Source organism: Rattus norvegicus, chromosome 10 (assembly GCF_036323735.1).
Source record: "Rattus norvegicus strain BN/NHsdMcwi chromosome 10, GRCr8, whole genome shotgun sequence".
In the NCBI taxonomy this organism is placed as follows: Eukaryota; Metazoa; Chordata; class Mammalia; order Rodentia; family Muridae; genus Rattus; species Rattus norvegicus.
This window is the reverse complement of record NC_086028.1, coordinates 12,681,205-12,702,791: the sequence shown is the minus strand read 5'-3', so window position 1 is coordinate 12,702,791 and position 21,587 is coordinate 12,681,205. Positions and strand designations below refer to the sequence as shown.

Here is a 21,587-nt window from a genome sequence, read left to right as displayed (position 1 = left end):
TTTGATGGAACTTTTGGGATCACTTAAATATACTATCATATCATCTGCAAATAGTGATATTTTGACTTCTTTTCCAATCTGTATCGCTTTGATCTCCTTTTGTTGTCTGATTGCTCTGGCTAGAACTTCAAGGACTATATTGAATAAGTAGGGAGAGAGTGGGTAGCCTTGTCTAGTCCCTGATTTTAGTGGGATTGCTTCAAGTTTCTCTCCATTTAGTTTAATGTTAGGTACTTGTTTGCTGTATGTGGCTTTTTCTATGTTTAGGTATGGGCCTTGAATTCCTATTGTTTCCAGGACTTTTATCATGAAGGGCTGTTGAATTTTGTCAAATGCTTTCCCAGCATCTAATGAAATGATCATGTGGTTTTGTTCTTTCAGTTTGTTTATAGAATGGATCATGTTGATGGTTTTCCATACATTAAACCATTCCTGCATGCCTGGGATGAAGCCTACTTGATCATGGTGGATGATTATTTTGATGTGCTCTTAGATTTGGTTTGCCAGAATTTTATTGAGTATTTTTGCATCGATATTCATAAGGGAAATTGGTCTGAAGTTCTCTTTCTTTGTTGGGTCTTTGTGTGTTTTAGGTATAAGAGTAATTGTAGCACTTCTTCTGTTTCAATTTTATGGAATAGTTTGGATAGTATTGGTATGAGGTCTTCTATGAAGGTCTGATAGAATTCTGCACTGAACCCATGTGGACCTAGGCTCTTTTTGGTTGGGAGACCACTAATTAGTACTTCTGTTTCTTTAGGAGTTATGGGGTTGTTTAAATGACTTATCTGTTCCTGATTTAACTTCGGTACCTGGTATCTGTCTAGCAAATTGTCCATTTCCTGCAGATATTTAAGTTTTGTTGAATATAGGCTTTTGTAGTAGGATCTGATGATTTTTTGAATTTCCTCTAATTTTGTAGTTATGTCTCCCTTTACATTTCTCACTTTGTTAATTTGGACACACTGTCTCTGTCCTCTCGTTAGTCTGGCTAACTGTTTATCTATGTTGTTGATTTTCTCAAAGAACCAACTTTTTTTCTGTTGATCCTTTGTATGGTACTTTTTCTTTCTACTTGGTTGATTTCAGCTCTGAGTTTGATTATTTCCTGCCTTCTACTCCTCCTGGGCGTATTTCCTTCTTTTTGTTCTAGAGCTTTTAGGTGTGCTGTCAAGCTGCTGATATATTGCTCTCTCCCTTTTCTTTCTGCAGGGACATAGAGCTATGAATTTTCCTCTTAGCACAGCTTTCATTGTGTCCCATAAGTTTGTGTATGTTGTACCTTCATTTTCATTAAATTCTAAGAAGTCTTTAATTTCTTTCTTTATTTCTTCCTTGACCAGGTTATTATTGAGTAGAGCATTGTTCAGCTTCCATGTGTATGTGGGCTTTCTTCCCTTATCGTTTTTGAAGACCAGCTTTAGCCCATGGTGGTCTGATAGAATGCATGGGATTATTTCTATCTTTATGTATTTGTTGAGGCCTATTTTATGACCAATGATATTGTCAATTTTGGAGAAAGTTCCATGAGGTGGTGAGAAGAAGGTATATTGTTTTGGTTTAGGATAGAATATTCTATAAGTATATGTTAAGTCTATTTGGTTCATGACTTCTATTAGTCTCTGTATGTCTCTGTTTAATTTCTGTTTCCATGATCTGTCCATTGATGAGAGTGGGGTTTTGAAATGTCCTACTATTATTGTGTGAGGTGCAATGTGTGCTTTGAGCTTTAGTAAGGTTTCTTTTATATATGTAGGTGCCCTTGTATTTGGAGCATAGATATTTAGGATTGAGAGTTCATCTTGGTGGATTTTTCCTTTGATGCATATGAAGTGTCCTTCCTCATCTTTTTTGATGACTTTTAGTTGAAAATCGATTTATTCAATATTAGAATGGCTACTCCAGCTTGCTTCTTCAGACCATTTGCTTGGAAAGTTGTTTTCCAGCCTTTCCATCTGAGGTAGTGTCTGTTTTTGTCTCTGAGGTGTGTTTCCTGTAGGCAGCAGAATGCAGGGTCCTCATTGTATATCCAGTTTGTTAATCTATGTCTTTTTATTGGGAGTTGAGACCATTGATGTTGAGAGATTAAGAGGAATAGTGATTATTGCTTCCCGTTATCTTCATATTTGGATGTGAGATTATGTTTGTGTGCTTTTCTTCTCTTTGTTTTGTGGGCAGGACGATTAGTTTCTTGCTTTTTCTAGGGTGTAGCTTGGCTCCTTATGTTGGGCTTTACCATTTATTATCCTTTGTAGGGCTGGATTTGTAGAAAGATATTGTGTAAATTTGGTTTTGTCATGGAATATCTTGGTTTCTCCATCTATGTTAATTGAGAGTTTTGCTGGATACAGTAACCTGGGCTGGCATTTGTGTTTTCTTAGCGTCTCTGTGACATCTGTCCATGATCTTCTGGCTTTCATAGTTTCTGGCGAGAAGTCTGGTGTGATTCTGATAGGTCTGCCTTTATATGTTACTTGACCTTTTTCCCTTACTTCTTTTAATATTCTTTCTTTATTTTGTGCATTTGGTGTTTTGACTATTATGTGACGAAAGGAGTTTCTTTTCTGGTCCAATCTATTTGGAGTTCTACAGGCTTCTTGTATGTTTATGGGCATCTCTTTCTTTAGGTTAGGGAAGTTTTCTTTTATGATTTTGTTGAAGATATTTACTGGTCCTTTGTGCTGGGAGTCTTCACTCTCTTCTATACCTATTATCCTTAGGTTTGATCTTCTCATTGAGTCCTGGATTTCTTGTATGTTTTGGACCAGTAACTTTTTCTGTTTTACATTATCTTTGACAGTTGTGTCAACGATTTCTATGGAATCTTCTGTTCCTGAGATTCTCTCTTCTATCCCTTGTATTCTCTTGGTGGTGCTTGTAACTATGGCTTCTTGTCTCTTCCTTTCGTTTTCTATATCCAGGGTTGTCTCCCTTTGTGTTTTCTTTATTGCTTCTATCCATTTTTTAATTCCTTCAACTGTTTGATTGTGTTTTTGTGGAATTCTTTTAGGGATTTTTGTGATTCCTCTCCATAGGCCTCTACTTGTTTATTTATGTTTTCCCGCATTTCTCCAAGGGAGTTCTTCATGTCTTTCTTGAAGTCCTCCATCATCATGATCAATTGTGAATTTAAATCCAGATCTTGCTTTACTGGTGTGGTTGGATATTCAGTGTTTGCTTTGGTGGGAGAATTGGGCTCCGATGATGCCATGTAGTCTTGGTTTCTGTTGCTTGGTTTCCTGTGCTTGCCTCTCGCCATCAGATTGCCTCTGGTGTTACCTTGTTCTGCTATTTCTGACAGTGGCTAGACCATCCTGTAGGCCTGTGTGTCAAGAGTACTGTAGACCTCTTTTCCTGTTTTCTTTTCAGCCAGTTATAGGAACAGAGTGTTCTGCTTTTGGGCATATAGTCTTTCCTGTCTACTGGTCCTTAGCTGTTCCTGTGGGCCTGTGTCCTGAGTCTACCCGGCAGGTTGCTTGCAGCAGAAATGTTGGTCTTACCTGTGATCCCGTGGCTCAAGTGGCTCTTGGTGTGCTGCTTTTGAGCTCTTGGTGAGGGCAGCAACCAGGAGGGCCTATGCCGCCTTTTCCCAGGGGCCCCCATGCACCCTGTTCCCAGTTGGCGTTAGGTGTTTTCCTCTGGAGTCAGAAATGTGGGCAGAGTGTAGTCTCTTCTGGCTTCCCAGTCGTGTCGGCCCCTGTGAATGTTCTGCTCTCCCTCCCACAGGATTTGGGTGCAGGGAGCTTTTGCTCAGGTCCCTTCAGATCCGGGCGGTGTCTGGACTGCAGGGGACCTGACACTTGAGTACCTAATCTATGTCTTTTTATTGGGTAGTTTAGTCCATTGATGTTGAGAGATCTTAAGGAATACTGATTGTTGCTTCCTCTTATATTCATATTTGGATGTGAGATTATGTTTGTGTGGTTTTCTTCTCTTTGTTTTGTTGTCAAGATGATTAGTTTCTTGCTTTTTCTAGGTGTAGCTTGCCTCCTTATGTTGGAAAGCTATACCAGACTCCTGTCAATAAGCACTTCTTGGTCTCATCAATAGTGTCTGTGTTTGGTGTCTGAAGATGGTATGGATCCCAAAGTGGGGCAATCTCTGGATGGCCTTTCATTCAATTTATGCTACACTCCTGGTTTCTGCATTTCCTTTTGACTGGAGGAATTCTTGATTAATATTTTTGAGGTGGGTATGTGGCCCCATTCCTCAACTGGGGGCTTTGCCTACCCACTAGATATGGCCTTACAGATTCTAGCTCCCCTTTGTTGGGTATTTCAGCTAAAGTCATCCCTATTGGGTCCTGAGAACCTCTTGGGACCCTGGTATCTGGGAATTTCTAGTGGCTACTCCCAGTTCCCCTCCTCAACTGCTACACACATACTTTCAAATTCGTGACCCTCTGAACTTCTCACCCATCTCCACCCACATCTGAACTGGTCCTCCTTTTCCTCCCCCTCCTCTCTCCCTCTAAGATCCCCCTCTCTCTCTACATCCCAGAGATTATTCTCTTCTGCCTACTGAGTAGTATACTAGTATCCACACTTTGCTGTGAACTTCTTTCATCTTGGGTTGCACATGGTTTGTGAGTTTTATTGTGGGTACTCCAAGCTTCTTTTTGGCTAACATCCACCTATCAGGGAATACATACCATGTGTATTCTTTTGTTACTGGGTTACCTCACTCAGGATGTTATTTTCTAATACTTTCCATTTGCCTGCAAAATTCTTGAAATCATTGTTTCTCATAGATGAGTGTACTGCATTGTGTAAATATACTGCATTGTCTGTATCCATTTCTATGTTGATGGATATCTGCATTTTCCCCAGCTTCTATCTATTATGAGTAAGTGTACTATGAACATATAATGGAGATGTGTCCTTGTTTATATGTTGGAGCATCTTTTGGGTATATTCCCAGGAGTGGTACAACTGCGTCCTCAGGTAGTACTGTCTCTAATTTTCTGAGGAACCACCAGATTGATTTCCAGAATGCTTGTATCAGCTTGCAATCTCACCAGCAATGGAGAGTGTTCCCTTTTCTCCACATCCTCACCAGCATCTGCTATCACCTGAGTTCTTGATTGTAACCATTCTGACTGGTATGAGGTAGAATCTCTGGGTTGTTTTGATTTGCATTTTGCTGATGACTAAGGATGTTAAACAATTCTTTAAGTACTTCCCAGGCATTTGAGATTCCTCACTTGAGAATTTTTTGTTTAGCTCTGTACTCCATTTTTAATAAGATTATTTGGTTCTCTGTCTAACTTCTTGAGTTCTTTGTACATATTGGAAATTAGTCCTCAATCAGATACAGAGTTGGTAAAATCTTTCCTCAATCTGTGGATTGCAGTTTTGTCCTATTGAAAATGTCCTTCACCTTGCAGAAGCTTTTCAATTTTATGAGATTCCATTTGACAATTCTTGAGTTTAGAGCATAAACCATTGGTGTTCTATTAAAGAAATGTTCCCCTGCACCAATGTGTTCAAGGTTCTTTCTCACTTACTCTTCTATTATATGCTTCGTATGTGGTTTCATGTGGAGGTTCTTGATCCACTTAAACTTGATCTTTGTACAAGACAATAAGAATGGATCAATTTGCATTCTTCTACATGCTGACCTCTAGTTGAATCAGCACCGTTTGTTGAAAATGCTGTCCTTTTTCCACTGAATGGTTTTGCCTCCTTTGTCAAAGATCAAGTGAACATAGGTATGTGGGTTCATTTCTGAGTCTTAAACTTTACTCCATTAACATATCTTTCTGTCTCTGTACGAATACCATGCAGTTTTTTTTAAATCACTCTTGCTCTGTAGTATAGATTGAGGTCAGGGATGCCTATTTCCCCAAACTTCTTTTATTGTTGAGAATGTTTTTTGATATTCTGGGTATTTTTTTATTCCAGATAAATGGGAGAATTGCTCTTTCTTTCTCTGCAAAGAATAGAGTTGGATTTTTGATGGGAACTGCATTGAATCTGTAGATTGCTTTTGGTGAGATGGTCATTTTCACTATGTTGATCCTGCCAATCCATGAGCATGGGAGCTCTCTCCATCTTCTGAGGTCTTCAATTTCTTTCTTCAGAGACTTGAAGTTTTTGTCATACAGATCTTTCACTTGCTTGTTTAGAATCACACCAAGATATTTCATATTATTTGTGATTATTGTAAAGGGTGTCACTTCTGTAATTTCTTTCTCAGCCCATTTATTCTTTGAGTAGAAGAGAGCTACTGATTTGTTTTAGTTAATTTTGTATCAAAATTGGCTATTTGGGAAATGAAAATGGAGATATAACAACAGAAACTGAAGAAACTAAAATATGCTTTTTCAATTTTGCTGAAGTTGTTTATCACCTGTAGGAGTTCTCTGATGCATTTTTGGGTCACTTATGTATACTATCACATAATCTGCAAATAAAGATATCTTGACTTTCTCCTTCCCAATTTGTATTCCTTTGATATCCTTTTCTTGCCCAATTGCTCTGGCTAGAACTTCAAATACTATACAGATAGTACTTGATAGACTACAGATAAACTGAGAATGAGCAGCTTGGTCTTTTGCCTGATTTTAGTGGGATTGCTTCAAGTTTCTCTCCATTTAGTTTGATGTTGGCTATTGGCTTGTTGTGTATTGCTTTTATTATATTCAGGTATGGATGTTGGATTCCTATTCTCTCCAATAGTTTTAGCATTAAGGGGTGTTGTATTTTGTCGAAGGGCTTTTCAGCATCTAATCAGATGATCATGTGTTTTTCCCCTCTGAGTTTGTTTATATAGTGGATTGTGTTGATGGATTTCCATATATTGAACTTTCCCTACATCCCTTGGATGAATCCTACTTAATCATGGTGAATGATCACTGTGATGAGTTCTTGGATTTGTTTTCCAAGATTTTATTGGGTATTTTTGCATCAATATTCATTAGGGAAATTGACCTAAAGTTCTCTTTCTTTGTGGGGTCTTTGTGTGTTTTAGGTATCAGTGTAATTGTGGCTTTATAGTATGTATTAGGCAGTATTTCTTCTGTTTCAATATTATGAAACACTTTGAGAAGTATTGGTACTAGGTCTTATTCAAAGGTCTGATAGAATTCTGCACTAAAACCTTCTGGTCCTTTTTTGAGTTGGGGCACTTTTAATGTCTGCTTCTCTTTCCTTTGGGGTTTCTGGGATTGTTTAGATAGCTTATCTCAGTCTTATTTAACTTTGGTACTTGGTTTCTGTCTAGAAAATCATCCATTTATTTTAGATTTTTCAGTTTTGTTGAGTATATGCTTTTGTAATAGAATCTTTTTTGTAGTAGTAATTTTTTTATATTTTCTTCAGTTCCAGTTGTTGTGTCTCCATTTTTGTTTCTGATTTTGTCAATTTGGATAGTGTTTCCATGCCCTCTGGTTAGTTTGTTTAAGGGTTTATATATCGTGTTGAATTTATCAAAGAACCAGCTTCTAGTTTTTGTTTTCTAGTATAGTTCTTCTGGATTCTACTTGGTTGATTTCAGCCCCGAGTTTGACTATTTTCTGCATTCTATTCCTCTTGGGCGTATTTGCTTTTTTGTTCTAGAGCATTCAGATGTGATGTAAATGTTGCTAGTGTATGATCTCTCCAATTTCTTTTTGGAGGCACTCAGAGATATGAGTTTTCCTCTTAGCACTGCTATTATGGTGTCCCATAAGTTTGGGTATGTTGTGCCTCCATTTTCACCAAATTCTAAAGACCCTTTAATTTATTTCTTTATTTCTACATTGAGTAAGTTATCATTGAGGAGATAGTTGATCAACTTGCATGTGTATGTTGGCTTTCTATTGCTTTTGTTTTTATTGTAGATCAGCCTTATTTCATAGAGTTCTGATAGAATACATAAGATTAAATCAATGTTCCTGTATTTGTTGAGGTTTGTTTTGTGTACAAATAAATGGTCGATTTTGGAGGTGGTACCATGTGGTGCTGAGAAGAAGGTGTATTCTTTTGTTTTAAAGCGAAATGTTCTGTAGATATCTATTAAATATATTTGGTCCATAACTTCTTTTAGTTTCCCTGTGTCTGTTTAGTTTTTGTTTCCATGATCTGTCCATTGGTGAGAATGGGGTGTTGAAATCTCCTACTATTGTTTTGTGAGGTTCAATGTGTGCTTTGAGCTTCAGTAATGTTTCTTTTACAAATGTGGGTGCCCTTGCATTTGGGGCATAGATAGTCAGAATTGAGAGTTCATCTTGATGGGTTTTTCCTTTGATAGGTATGTAGTGTTCTTCCCCATCTTTTTCGGTAACTTTTAGTCGAAAGTCTGTTTTATTGGATATTAGAATGTCTACTCCAACTTGTTTCTTGGGACCAATTGCTGGAAATATTTTCCTGCCTGCTACTTTTTCTGTATTTGTCACTGATGTGTGTTTCCTGTATGCAGCAAAATTCTGGTCCTGTTTACATATCTAGCCTACATATTTTTTGGGGGAATTGAGTCCATTGATATTGAGAAATATTAAGGACCAATGGTTATTCCTTCCTGTTATTTTTGTTGTTAGAAGTGCCATTATGTTTGTGTGTTTTTCTTCTTTTGGGTTTATTGTAAAAAGATTAATTTCTTGCTTTTTTGGATATAGTTTCCTTCCTTCTCTTGGACTTTCCTTATGATATCTTCTGGAGGGTAGATTAGTGTAAATATTGTTTAAATTTGCCTTTCTCTTGAAACACCTTCGTTTCTCCATTAATGGTAATTGAGAGTTTTGCTGGGTATAGTAATTTGGCCTACCATTTTTGTTTTCTTAGGGTTTTTCTGACATCTGCCCAAAATCTTCTGGCTTTTAGAGTCTCTGTTGAGAAATCTTGTATAATTCTGATAGGTTTGTCACATATGTTACTTGACCTTTTTCCCTTACAGCTTTCAAAATTCTTGCCTTGTTTTGTGAACTTGGTGTTTTAATGATTTTGTGATGGGATGAATATCTCTTCTAGTCCAATCTATTTGGAGTTCTGTAGGCTTCTTGTATGTTTATGGTCAATTTTTTCTTCAGGTTAGAGAAGTTTTCATCAATAATTTCATTGAAGAATTTTCTGGACTTTTGAGTTCAAAATCTTTACTCTTTTATAACTATTATTTTTAGGCTTGGTTTTTTCATTGTGTCCTTGATTTCTTGAATTTTTTTGGCTTTTAACTATTTTTTCATTGGATTATTTTTTATTTACATTTCAAATGTTATTCCCTTTCCCAGTTTCCCGGACTTAAGTCCCCATTTTCACCCTCTTCCCTTCTTCAATAAGGGTGATTCCCCTCCTCATCTACCCACCCTTCATGCCCCCCAACATTCCCCTACACCTTTGGTCCAACCTTGGCAAAACCAAGGACTTCTCCTTCCATTGGTGCCCAGCAAGGTCATCCTCTGCTACATATGCAGTTGGAGTCATAGGTCAGTCCATGTATAGTCTTTGGATAGTGGTCTAGTCCCAGGGAGCTTAGGTTGGTCGGCATTCTGTTCTTATGGGGTTGCAAGCCCCTTCAGCTCTTTCAATTCTTTCTGTAATTCCTCCAACATGGGTCCCGTTCTCAGTTCGGTAGTTTGCTGTTAGCATTTGCCTGTATATTTGACATGCTCTGGCTATGTCTCTCAGGAGAGAGCTATATCTGGTTCCTGCCTGCATGCAATTCTTAGCTTCATTAATCTTATCTTGTCTTGGTGGCTGTATATGTGTGAGGCACATGTGGGGCTGGCTCTGAATGGCTGTGTCTTCAGTCTCTGCTCTAAACTTTGCCTCCCTATTCCTTCCTATAAATATTTTTGTTTCCCCTTTAAGAAGGAGTAAAGCATCTGTATTTTGGTCATCCTTTTTCTTGAGTTTCATGTGGTCTGTAGATTGCATCTTGGGTAATTTGAGCTTTTGGGCTAATATGCACTTATCAGTTAGTGCATGCCATCTGTGTCTTTTTGTGATTGGATTACATCACTCAGGATGGTATTTTCTAGTTCAATCCATTTGCCTATGAATTTCATGAAGTCATTGTTTTTGAATGCTGAGTAGTACTCCATTATATAGATGTACTACATTTTCTGTATCCATTCTTCTGTTGAAGGGCATCTGGGTTCTTTCCAGCTTCTGGCTATTATAAATAAGGCTGCTATGAACATAGTGGAGCATGTGTCTTTGTCGTATGTTGGAGCATCTTTTGGGTATATGCCCAGGAGAGGTATATCTGGGTCCTCAGAAAGTGCAATGTCCAATTTTCTGAGGAACCTCCAGACTGATTTCCAGAGAGATTGTACCAGTTTGCAAGCCACCAACATGAGGGAGTGTTCCTCTTTCTCCACATCCTCCCCAGCATCTGCTGTGAGTTTTTTATCTTAGTTTTTCTGAGTGGTGTGACTTGGGATCTCAGGGTTGTTTTGATTTGCGTTTCCATCATGACTAAGGTTGTTGAACATTTCTTTACGTACTTCTCAGCCATTCAATATTCCTCAGCTGTGAAATCTTGCTTAGCTGTGTACACCATTTTTAATAGGGTTATTTCCTCTCTGGGGTCTATCTTCTTGAGTTCTTTGTATACTTTGAATATTAGCACTGTATCAGATATAGGACTGGTAAAGATTTCCCAATCTGTTGATTGGTATTATGCCCTAATGATGGTGTTCTTTGTCTTACAGAAGCTTTGCAGTTTTATGAGGTCCCTTTTGTTGATTCTTGATATTAGAGCATAAGCCATTTTTGTTTTGTTCAAGAAATTTTCCCCAGTGCCCATATGTTGGAGACTCTTCCCTACTTTTTCTTCTATTAATTTCAGTGTATCTGGTTTGATGTGGAGGTCCTTGATCCACTTGGACTTAAGCTTTGTACAGAGTGATAAGAATGGATCATTTTTCACTTTTCTACATTCTGACCTCCACTTGAACCAGCACCAGTTGTTGAAAATGCTATCTTTCTTCCACTGGATGGTTTTAGCTCCTTTATCAAAGATCAAGTGACCATAGGTGTGTGGGTTCGTTTCTGGGTCTTCAATTCTGTTCCACTGATCTCCCGGCCTGTCTCTGTACCAATAGCATAGAGGTTTTTATGACTATTGTTCTGTAATACTGCTTGAGGTCAGGGATGGGGATTCCCCAGAAGTACTTTGATTGTCAAGTATATTATCTTCTACACCTGAGAGTCTCTCTTCTATCTCTTGTATTTTGTTGGTGATGCTTGTGTCTATGACTCCTGATCTGTTTCCTAGGTTTTCTATCTCTAGGGTTATCTCCCTTTGTGCTTTCTTTATTGTTTCTATTTCCATTTTTAGATCCTAGATGGTTTTGTTCCCTTCTTTCACCTATTTGTTTGTGTTTTCCTATAATTCTTAAAGGGATTTTTGTGTTTCCTCTTTAAGGGCTTTTGTTGCTTACCTGTGTTCTGTATTTCTTTAAGGGAGTTATTTATGTCCTTCTTAAATTTCTCCATCATCATCATAAAATTTGATTTTAAATCCAAATCTTGGTTTTCTGGCATGTTGGGATATCCATTATTTGGTATGGTGTGAGAGCTGCGTTCTGATATTGCCAAGTAGTTTTAGTTTCTGTTACTTAGGTTTTTGCTCTTGCCTCTCACCATCTGGTTAATCTCTGATGTTTGTTGGTATTGCTTTGTCTGTCTGGATCTTGTCCATCCTGTGAGCCTGTGATCTTAGGAGTGGGAATGCTCCTGGGAGACCACCTCTCTCAGGACTGCTTTTGGGTTCAAGATCTGTGGTATAGCCCCAGCTCTGGTCACAGATGGAAACCTCATGGCTCTTGTCCTAGGCTGCCCTGTAGCTCCTGAGGCCTGTGCACTCCTGGTGGGTCTCTCTTTGGATAGTCAGTGGAGAGAAAGTGTAGTCCTTTCTGTATGCTGTGGGCTTAGCAGGGTGAGCACTCCTGGCAGGCCAGCTCTCTGCTGGCAGTTTTTGCATCTGAGAGCTGTGGGCCAGTGCTGGCTCTGGGTGCAGGTTGAGCCAAAGCTTATTAACACATCCTCTCTCAGTTTTCTGGAAGGAAAACAGCTTATAAATCTCTCCTTTTGCAGTGACAACCCCATGTTTAACATTTATGGCTCTCTAAGGCTTATGTGTGAGCAGAAGCGCACTTATACAGATAAAATTTTATAAAAAATAAAAATCTAGTAAAATTGCATAGCATCTTTACAAAGAATAGCTTCTGAGGTCATTACTGGTATGTGTTCTGACTCTGTGGAAACCTCTCCCAAGTTCTCTCTCTCTCTCTCTCTCTCTCTCTCTCTCTCTCTCTCTCTCTCTCTCTCTCTCCGTGTGTGTGTGTGTGTGTGTGTGTGTGTGTGTGTGTGTGTGTGGTCCAGGCTGACCTTGACCTCTGGATCATCCTTCTTCAGTCTTCCTGAGGAGACTTAGACAAGTACAAACAGACATTTAACCACTTCACCGAGCTCCTTATAATTATTTTGAAGCAGGTCATGAGGCTGTCTTATGTTTCCTCATCAGAAATTCTGATATTCCTCTTCTTGAAATTTTACTTATGAACAAATAAAACTATACAGACATGTATATGTGTAAGCATACATGTATGCTCCCAATGTGTGTGTATATTTGTGGAGTTCCATGTGTGCACCCACATGTAGAAGTCAGAGATTGGTGGAAGGTATCCTCTTTGATCTCTTTCCAATTCTGTACAAATGCAGGCTGTCTCACTGAACTCAGAGCTTGCTGACTCATCTAGTTTTCCTAATCAATTTGCCCCAGGATCTCTTCTCTGCCTCTTGCCTTTAGATTACAGGCTGGCTGTGCACTTCTTTGGTATATTTGTAAGTGCTGGGGTCTGTGGTCTTTAAATTTATACAGCCAGAACGTTACCTACTGAGCCACCTTCCAAGTTTGGAAAAGTAATGATTTTATTTGTTTTTTTCTTAAGACAGGTCTTACTTTGTAGCCCAAACTGGATTTGAATTCACAGGGACCCACTTGATGCTATTTTCCAAGTGCTGGGATTAAAGGAATGCACCACCATGGCCAACAAAACTTCTGATTTTAAACTAAGAACTTTATTGTAGAAAATTTCAAAAACACATTAAGAGCAGACAGCATAGATGTTTAAGCACATGAATACATGAATTACCTAACTTTGTTTTCCTATTTAATTTATGTGTTTATTTGTTTTGGATATGGTGTTTGAGACAGAATTTCACTGTGTAACAACTCTGGATTTCCTGAAAATCGCTTTATAGACCAGGCTAGCATAGAACTCAGAGGTTCACCTGTTTCTCTCTTCACAGTGCTGGAATTAAAGGCACCACCACTGCATAACTAGTGTTTCTATACTATTATTATTATATTATTATTTTATTTGTTTTCTTTTGTTTTATGGTGAGACATGCCTCTGTAGCCAAGACTACATAGCCATTATCATTTTTATTTTAAAAAGATATATTTGTATGTGGTTTGCCCGCATATAAATGCTTGTACACCATGTACATGTTGAAGGAGACTAGTAGGTGGTATTAGATCTCAGATTACCTGAAACTGGTGGTAGAGATGATTGAGAAACACTATATGGGTGCTGGGAGTAGAACATGGTCCTTCTGCAGAATGAACAAATGCTCTAAAGCACTGAGCCATTTCTCCACCTTCTAATGTCTTCTTTTCCTTGTGCTGTTTTTGTTTTTATGAGACTGCATCTAGTATGGTAGATAAGGCTAGCTTGGAACATGACAGCAATCTTCTTGTCTAGATTGTGTCTGTATAAGAGGTGTAAACCAGCATATCCTAACATTCTTATTAAATATTTTCCAGGCTGAGCTGAGAAAGACTTGGCTTTTACTGTTTGACACTGACTAGAAACGAAGGACTCATCTATCAGGTTGTTTTATGTAGTCCACATCCTGAACTCAGCAGTCAATAGGACTTTTCCCAGATTCCGTCCACTCCTCCCGTATGTTTGCACTTTTTATTGTCATCTCTTAGAATTTTGCTTGTTCATGTGTCAATCAAGCAGGCAAATGTACCTAGAGAGGACAAGTCACATTGAGGATGTCTCCGTACTAGGTTTCAAAGTTCTGTCATGAATCCTCTCTGGAGAAGGGATGGGGGGATATAAATGAAGCTATTGGAGTCCCACTGAAGAGTCCTTAAATTTTCAGGAGTGCACAAATTACTGAGGGCTGGAAAGACACCATGACTAAGGATGTAGATTCTCTGAGCATGGGTCGCCTTCAGCCATGGAGGACTACTATACATTCTCCCATCTACTTTTCTCTCATTGAACTTTACACTGGATATTTTACAGGTTCGAGGCTGACCCTGTAATGTGAGCGTCAGCCATAAACCATATGTGGTAAGTGATAAAATGTGAGGTAGAGAGGGCTTTCCCTCAGAAAGTGCCATAACTTCACTTTATGCTGAAAGGAAGAATGGGGACTGATTCTTCAACCCTGGTGTCTTGGATCTGTCTCATGGAGTTCTCTCTGGGATTTGGCTCCACACAGATTGCTTCATCCCTAAGTTCTGACTGCAAACTTAGATGATATATTCTATTTTTGTTGGTCAAGAGGGACCAAGAGCTAGCTTAAACAACTACTTTCTGTTGGTCTTTAATGAGATACTCAGGGACTCTATGCCCAGTGGGACTTCGTGCTGCAGTTAAAACCCGTCTAATTATCCCAGAACTCCTCTGACACTGAGGGATAGAAGGTGATCATCCACTCTTCACCTTCTAAGAACCTTCCTATAATCCTAAGACTTTCCATTCCTTAGAATAAAGAATGATATTGCCCAGAAACTCCAAGGTAAAAACAATAGAACTGGCTTGTCTAGATATTTTCAGAGTAGTAGAGAACCATGTTTTTTCTATAAAATGTGTTGCTTACTCTCTCCCAGTGAGTAGGCAGCAACAGGAGTAATAGGTCCACCATTTGGAGGTTGAGATCAATACAATAACTGGCTGCTTCTCTTTTCCTTTAAGCTTCTGAGAAGTGGGAGGAAGACTGGAAATACTACCAGATACAGGTAAGAGCAGAGTATGTGCAAGAGGCCTTTATGTTATTTCCAAACAAAACTCTGTGGAGCCAACATGAACCTAAAACTGGAATTTGTAGAGTATGTGGAAAACAGGAGTGGATCTTAATTCTGAAACTCTAATGCAGGATTAATGTGAACCTGGTTATAGCATCCAAACATGAAGATGGCCTTCTGACCTCTTCTCTTTTCTGTAGCTGGGCTCAGACACATGAGCAGCACCAACCATTCCAGTGTCTCAGTGTTCCTCCTCCTGGGACTCTCCAGTCAGCCCCAGCAGCAGCAGCTCCTCTTCCTGCTCTTCCTCACTATGTACCTGGCCACTGTCCTGGGAAACCTGATCATCATCCTGGCCATCAGTATAGACTCCCACCTGCACACCCCCATGTACTTCTTCCTCAGCAATCTGTCCTTTGTGGATGTCTGCTTCTCCTCCTCCACTGTCCCTAAAGTACTGGCCAACCATATACTTGGGAGTCAGGAAATTTCCTTCTCTGGGTGTCTCACACAGATGTATTTTCTCTCTGTGTTTGCTGATATGGACAATTTTCTGCTGGCTGTGATGGCCTATGACCGATTTGTGGCCATATGCCACCCTTTACACTACACAGAAAAGATGACCCGTCAGCTCTGTGCCCTTCTTGTTGTTGAGTCATGGGTGGCTGCCAATCTGAATGCTCTTTTACATACACTGCTCATGGCTCGACTTTCTTTCTGTGGGGACAACATCATCCCCCACTTCTTCTGTGATGCAACTCCTCTCCTGAAACTCTCCTGCTCAGACACACACCTCAATGAGCTGATGATTCTTACTGTTGCAGGGCTGATACTGTTAGCCCCATTTGTTTGTATCCTCATGTCTTATATTCTTATAGCTTGTGCTGTTGTGAGAGTTTCCTCCACAGGAGGAAGATGGAAAGCCTTCTCCACCTGTGGCTCCCACCTGACTGTGGTTTGCCTCTTCTATGGCACCATCATCGCTGTGTATTTCAACCCCGCATCCTCTCATTCAGCTGGGAGGGACATGGCATCTGCCATGATGTACACAGTGGTGACCCCCATGCTGAACCCGTTCATCTACAGCCTGAGGAACAGGGACATGAAAGGTGCTTTAAGGAAAGTGCTCACCATGAGATTTCCATCTAAGCAGTAATAGTGAATGTGTCAAGCATCAAACAGGGAACTATCATCTAAGAATCATCCATTTTTGTCCATTATCTGAAAGTTAGCTCTTGTCCTTTTTATAAAATGCATCTACACTCTCTATCAGATATAGAGACCTGGATACAAATCCTTTAGCTAAAATAAAGAAAAAACTCTTTAACAAATGTTGTTATTTGGATTGTTATGTCAATGTTTTGGCAGAGTGCACCATGAGCACCCCTGCACAGATTTAGAGAAGCGCGAGGAGTCTCAATGGGTCAGCACTGGATAGCAAATAATGGTAAACTCAAAAGGTGTTGGAATGGGGAATTGACTCCTGCTCCAGATGGGATGTGGATTCTGAGTTGGGATAATTCTGATTGGCTCTCTTCATGACGTTTACTACAAGATTGGACTCTGAATGAACAAGCAGCAGCATCCACAGCCTATGCCATAGCCAGGGCAATGGGTGTGCTGCCATTTTGTTGGCATCAGCAGATCCTCTGCTCTTGTGCTCAGTTGTGCTTACAACGTCTTGTGCTGTCACTGTATCAGACACCTATCTGCTTCTGACATTCTTTGCAATGCTCTGTGTCCCTAGGTTCAGAGCTAGCACCCAACTGGGATTATCCGGGCCACCTCTGGTAAACCACAGCTGTTTGTTCTTTCTCACCACAGAGACCTCAGCCTGTGCTCATCTCACAGGAAGATCAGACTTGGTGGGTTGAGAAGGGAGGGTTTGGAGCTCCAGGAAACCCTACTTCTGCAGCTCATTTGGACTTATTATGTTATTCTTGTTATCTGGGTATTATATAGCATTTAACATTAAGCTGGAAATACATCAATTTAGTAAAAATGATCTGTGCCTTCTACAATTCTAGTGTGCAGACCTGTCAGTCCATCTGCCCTCTTATCCTCACTCTGTCAGTGTTTCCTTGTGTTCTCCTGCAGGTACTATTTTTTTTTGTTGTCACTGTTTTATTTAAGACAGAGTCTTGCTATGCAGACCTAGATGTCCTGTAAATTTCACTTATACATTGGATTTTAATTTTCATTTCATAGTAAAACTTTTATTTATTTATTTTTGGGTTCAGCAATGCTCTAACAATTTTTCTACCACAACGTATATGTCCAGCAGTATCTTATAAACAGTACAAAAACAACAATGTGCTTACATTCTATTGTCTTTAAGTGAAAGGTTGCAATGAGTATGCTAAGATAAAACATGTTGCCCAATACCTTCATATGATCAAATGTTTTATGTATTGTTGACAAAAATTATTCCTAAGAGCCCATATACATTTGTAACTAAGCAATGTGTTATAGGTCAGCAAAGTTTAAGCACGCAAGGTATTTTTCTCAGCCAGTTTCTTTTTCGAGCAGGCCGCAGTTTGTAGCTAAAAAGTAATCTTACAAAAAATCTATAAGAGCATCACAAATCTACACTTCTACATAAACATCAGTCATTTCTACTTTAAAGCCTTAAAGTACACTTCTACTCATTAACGATTTCTTATTAAATCATATCAGGAAGCAGAGGGCAAATATGGGTACAAGAAATTAAAGATCAGCTTAGTCATCAGCCCAAGTCTAGCAAGGGAGGCACATGAGCTAGTGTCTGGTATCAACTTACCCTGGCACATGAAATCACTGTAGGACTAGACATGTATCTCCCATGGAGGCCAGACAAGGCAACCCAGTTAGGGGAGCAGAATCAAGAGGCAGGCAACGGAGGGAGAGCCTGGCTCCCGTTCTTGGGGGACCTGCCAGAAAACCAAGCTGCATATCTGCTACATATTTGTGGGATGGGGTGGAGGACGATCCAGCCAATGTTTCTGTTGGCACATGATTCTCTGGAAGCCTCCCAATGTGGAGGTTACTTCACCCTGTTGGTCTTCTTGTGAAGTCTTTAATCCCCTCCAGGTCCCTTAATCTTTTCCCCAGCTCATTCACAAGACTCCCAGAGCTCTGTCTGATGTTGGCTGTGAGTCTTTGCATCTGTTTCTGTCAGTTGCTGTGAATTCAGACCCTCAGATGACAGTTAACACTAGGCTCCTATGTACAACCATAACAGTATCACGAATGGTCATTAATTGGTACTTGTTTATGGCATGGATGTCAAGTTGGGCCAGTCATTAGTTGGCCATTCTTAGTCTGCTCCATCTTTTTTCCTGCACATCTTGTAGTAAGGACACATTTTAGGTACAGGGTTCTTTGAGTGGGATGCTGTCCTTATCCTTCAACTGGGAGTTCTGCCTGGCTAGAGGAGGTGCCCACTTAAGGTTCCATATCTCCACAACTAGGAGTTCCACATAGTGTCACCTGTATACACTCCCTTGACCCTCCCTCATCCCAAGTCTCTGGCATATCCCAGAGATGTGGCCCCAACCACCTATCTACCCATTGCCGATTTCCATTCTCTTTCTCCCATGATCTCCCTACACCTCATCTCTCACTCAGCTTCCCTTCCCATCCTCTCTCCCATCCAGTTTCCTCCCTCCATCCACCTTCAATGTCCATTTAATTTCTTCTGGGTGATATTTAAGCATCCTCCCCTGGGTTTCTTCATTGTTTGGCTTCTTTGAATCTTTGGATTGTAGCATGGTTATCCTGTACTTTAGGGCTGGTATCTACTTATAAGTGAGTACATAGCATGCATATCCTTTGGGGTATGTATAGATTACCTCACTAAGGATGATCTTTTCTATTTCCATCCATTTTTCTGTGATTTTCATGATGTCATTGTTTTTTATTACAATTCAATTGTGTAAATAGACTACATTTTCATCATCCATTATTCACTCGATAGACATCTGGGACACTTCCAGCTTCTGGTTATTATGAATAAAGCTTCTATGAACATAATTGTGCAAGTGTCCATGTATTATAGTGGAGGTACATTTGCATATATGCCCAGGAGTAGTGTATCTGAGTCTTGTGGTAGAACTATTTACAGTTTTCTTGGAAAACTGCCAAATTTATTTCCAGAGGGATTATACAAGTTTGCACTCCCACCAGCCAAGGAAGAGTGTTCCCCTTGCCCCACATCCTCCCAATCATGTGCTGTCTCTCAATATTTTAATCTTTTGGCTAAAATCATTGAATTTCCCTAAGCCTATTTCAGCCATTTGAGATTTCTTTGATGAATTCTGTTTAGCTCAGTACACAACTGTGTACTTGGGTTCTTTGCTTTCTTGGTGTATTGACTTTTTGAGTTACTTACTTATTTTGAATATTAGCTCTGTCAGATGTAGGATGGGTAAAAATTTTATTTCCCATTGTGTATACTTCCATTTTGTGCTATAGATGGTGTCCTTTGCCTTACAGGACCTTTCAGTTTCATGTCAGATTTATTAATTGTTGATCTTAGTGCATAAGCTATGAGTGCTGTCTTCAAGAAGTTGTATCATGTAGCAAAATGTTACAGGAAATTTCTCTTTTCCTATCTTTTAGATTTAGTGAACCTGGTTTTATATTACGGTCTTTGACTCACTTGGAGTTGAGTATTTTTCAGGATGATAAATATGGATCTGTTTACATTTCCCCTTTTTATAGTATATTTTCTTTATTTACATTTCCAAAAACAAAAGTCTAGGGCTATATTGTTTTAGCACAAAATTCTACCAGACTTGCAAAGAAGTAACACCAATACCCTTCAAATTCTTCCACAAAATGTCAAAAATGAACATTCTGCAGTTCATTTTACTTTTTATTTTCTGTTTTTGGATATTTTCTTTATTTAAATTTCAAATGTTATACCTTTTCCCAGTTTCCCCTCCAAAAACCACCTATCCCATCCCATCCCTCCTGCCTTGATGAGGATATTACCCACCACCCAATCCCTCCCACCTTCCTGCCCTGACATTACACTACATTGGGGCATCAAGCCTTTATAGGACCAAGGATCTCTCCTCCCCTTGATGACTAACAAGGCCATCCTCTGCTACATACACTGCTGGGACTACGGATTGATCCATGTGTACCCTTTGGTTGGTAGTTTAGTCCCTGGGAGCTCTGGTGTGTCTGGTTAGTTGATATTGTTTTTCTACTAATGGGGTTGTAAACCTCCTCAATAATCTCATTCCTTTCTCTAACTCCTCCATTGGGGACCCTGATCTCAGTCCAATGTTTGGCTGCAAGCATCCGGCTCTGTATCTGTCAGGCTCAAACAGAGCCTCTCAGGAGACAGCTATATCAGGCTCCTGTCCGCATGCACCTCTTAGCATACAGAATAGTGACTGTGTGGTGACTGCATGTGGGATGGATCCCCATATGTGACAGTTTCTGGATGGCCTTTCTTTCAGTCTCTGCTTCACACTTTGTCTCCATATTTCCTCCTGTGAGTATTTTGTTTCTTCTTTTTTTTCCATTTTTAGACACTATTATCCCTTTTTTCTTTTTTCCCCTCCATCTTTATTAAATTGGGTATTCCTTATTTACATTTCAATTGCTATTCCCTTTCCCTGTTTCCGGGTCAACATTGCCCTAACCCTTCCCCTCCCCTTCTATATAGGTGTTCCCCTCCCCATCCTTCCCCTGTTACCGCCCTCCCCCCAACAATCGCGTTCACTGGGGATTCAGTCTTGGCAGGACCAAGGACTTCCCCTTCCACTGGTGTTCTTAATAGGCTATTCATGGAGATGGCATTCTTGTGAAGTCACAGACTGCAAAATGGCAACACCAGTCATTGTGGTGAGAGTCGCCAGGGGAATGAGGAGGGGCAAGGGTAACGGCTGGAGTCCAGTCTTCTCTGGTGAGCAGTAGTGCACAGAGGGTCGGAGCGCAGGCCAAGGTGGGACAGGACACACGTGGTGGTAACAAGGACTGCAGCAACGCCAGAATCTCTGATTGCAAAAGATGAGTGGGAATCTTCCATCTTCCTCCAAGGGCACAGGGATGACTCCAAGGACTCGAACCATGAGACTGAATCTTCATGCTCCCAGGATCGGCAAGTCTCAACAACAACCTCTGGCAGCTGGCATATTCCTGCAGCATCCTGTAGGAAAAACACAAACATGCCCTCTTCCCCACATAAAATACCTGAACAGGATCATGCTAATACGTGGACCTTTCTATTTCACCTAGGCAAAAGTATGCCTAGTTGTAGGGTGCCATAAACACCCAGAGTTTTCCTTGGCACCCAAATTTTAAATTTGAAATAAAAAGAGCATTATTTAAATAATTGTATAGCATACAGGGATATAACTCCCCTTTTTTATTTATTAAGATATTGTTAAGATATTATTTATTAAGATAAGTCCTCGATGATTAACACTATTACGTGATACAGGAAGAAATTGAGGACACTGAGCACTTGTATTTATAATTTGAATTGTATACCAAATTATTGTCTCCAGCATTATTGTTTTGGTGATATAAAGAATGAGATTGTTTGACTCATTGTTCCTGTGTAGGGCCTATAATCTTCCTGGTATCATTTCCCTCCCTTACTAAGGGGTCCAGGCAATCCA

General features: G+C 39.8%; 1 protein-coding gene across 1 annotated transcript; it reads left to right on the top strand.

Moving 5' to 3' along the window:
* The first annotated feature begins 15,184 nt into the window (after positions 1-15,184).
* Or1f19e (olfactory receptor family 1 subfamily F member 19E) lies at positions 15,185-16,126 on the top strand. The gene has a single exon (NM_001000979.1). It carries the CDS (start codon positions 15,185-15,187, stop codon positions 16,124-16,126), a length of 942 nt encoding a protein of 313 aa, NP_001000979.1.
* Positions 16,127-21,587: the final 5,461 nt, after the last annotated feature.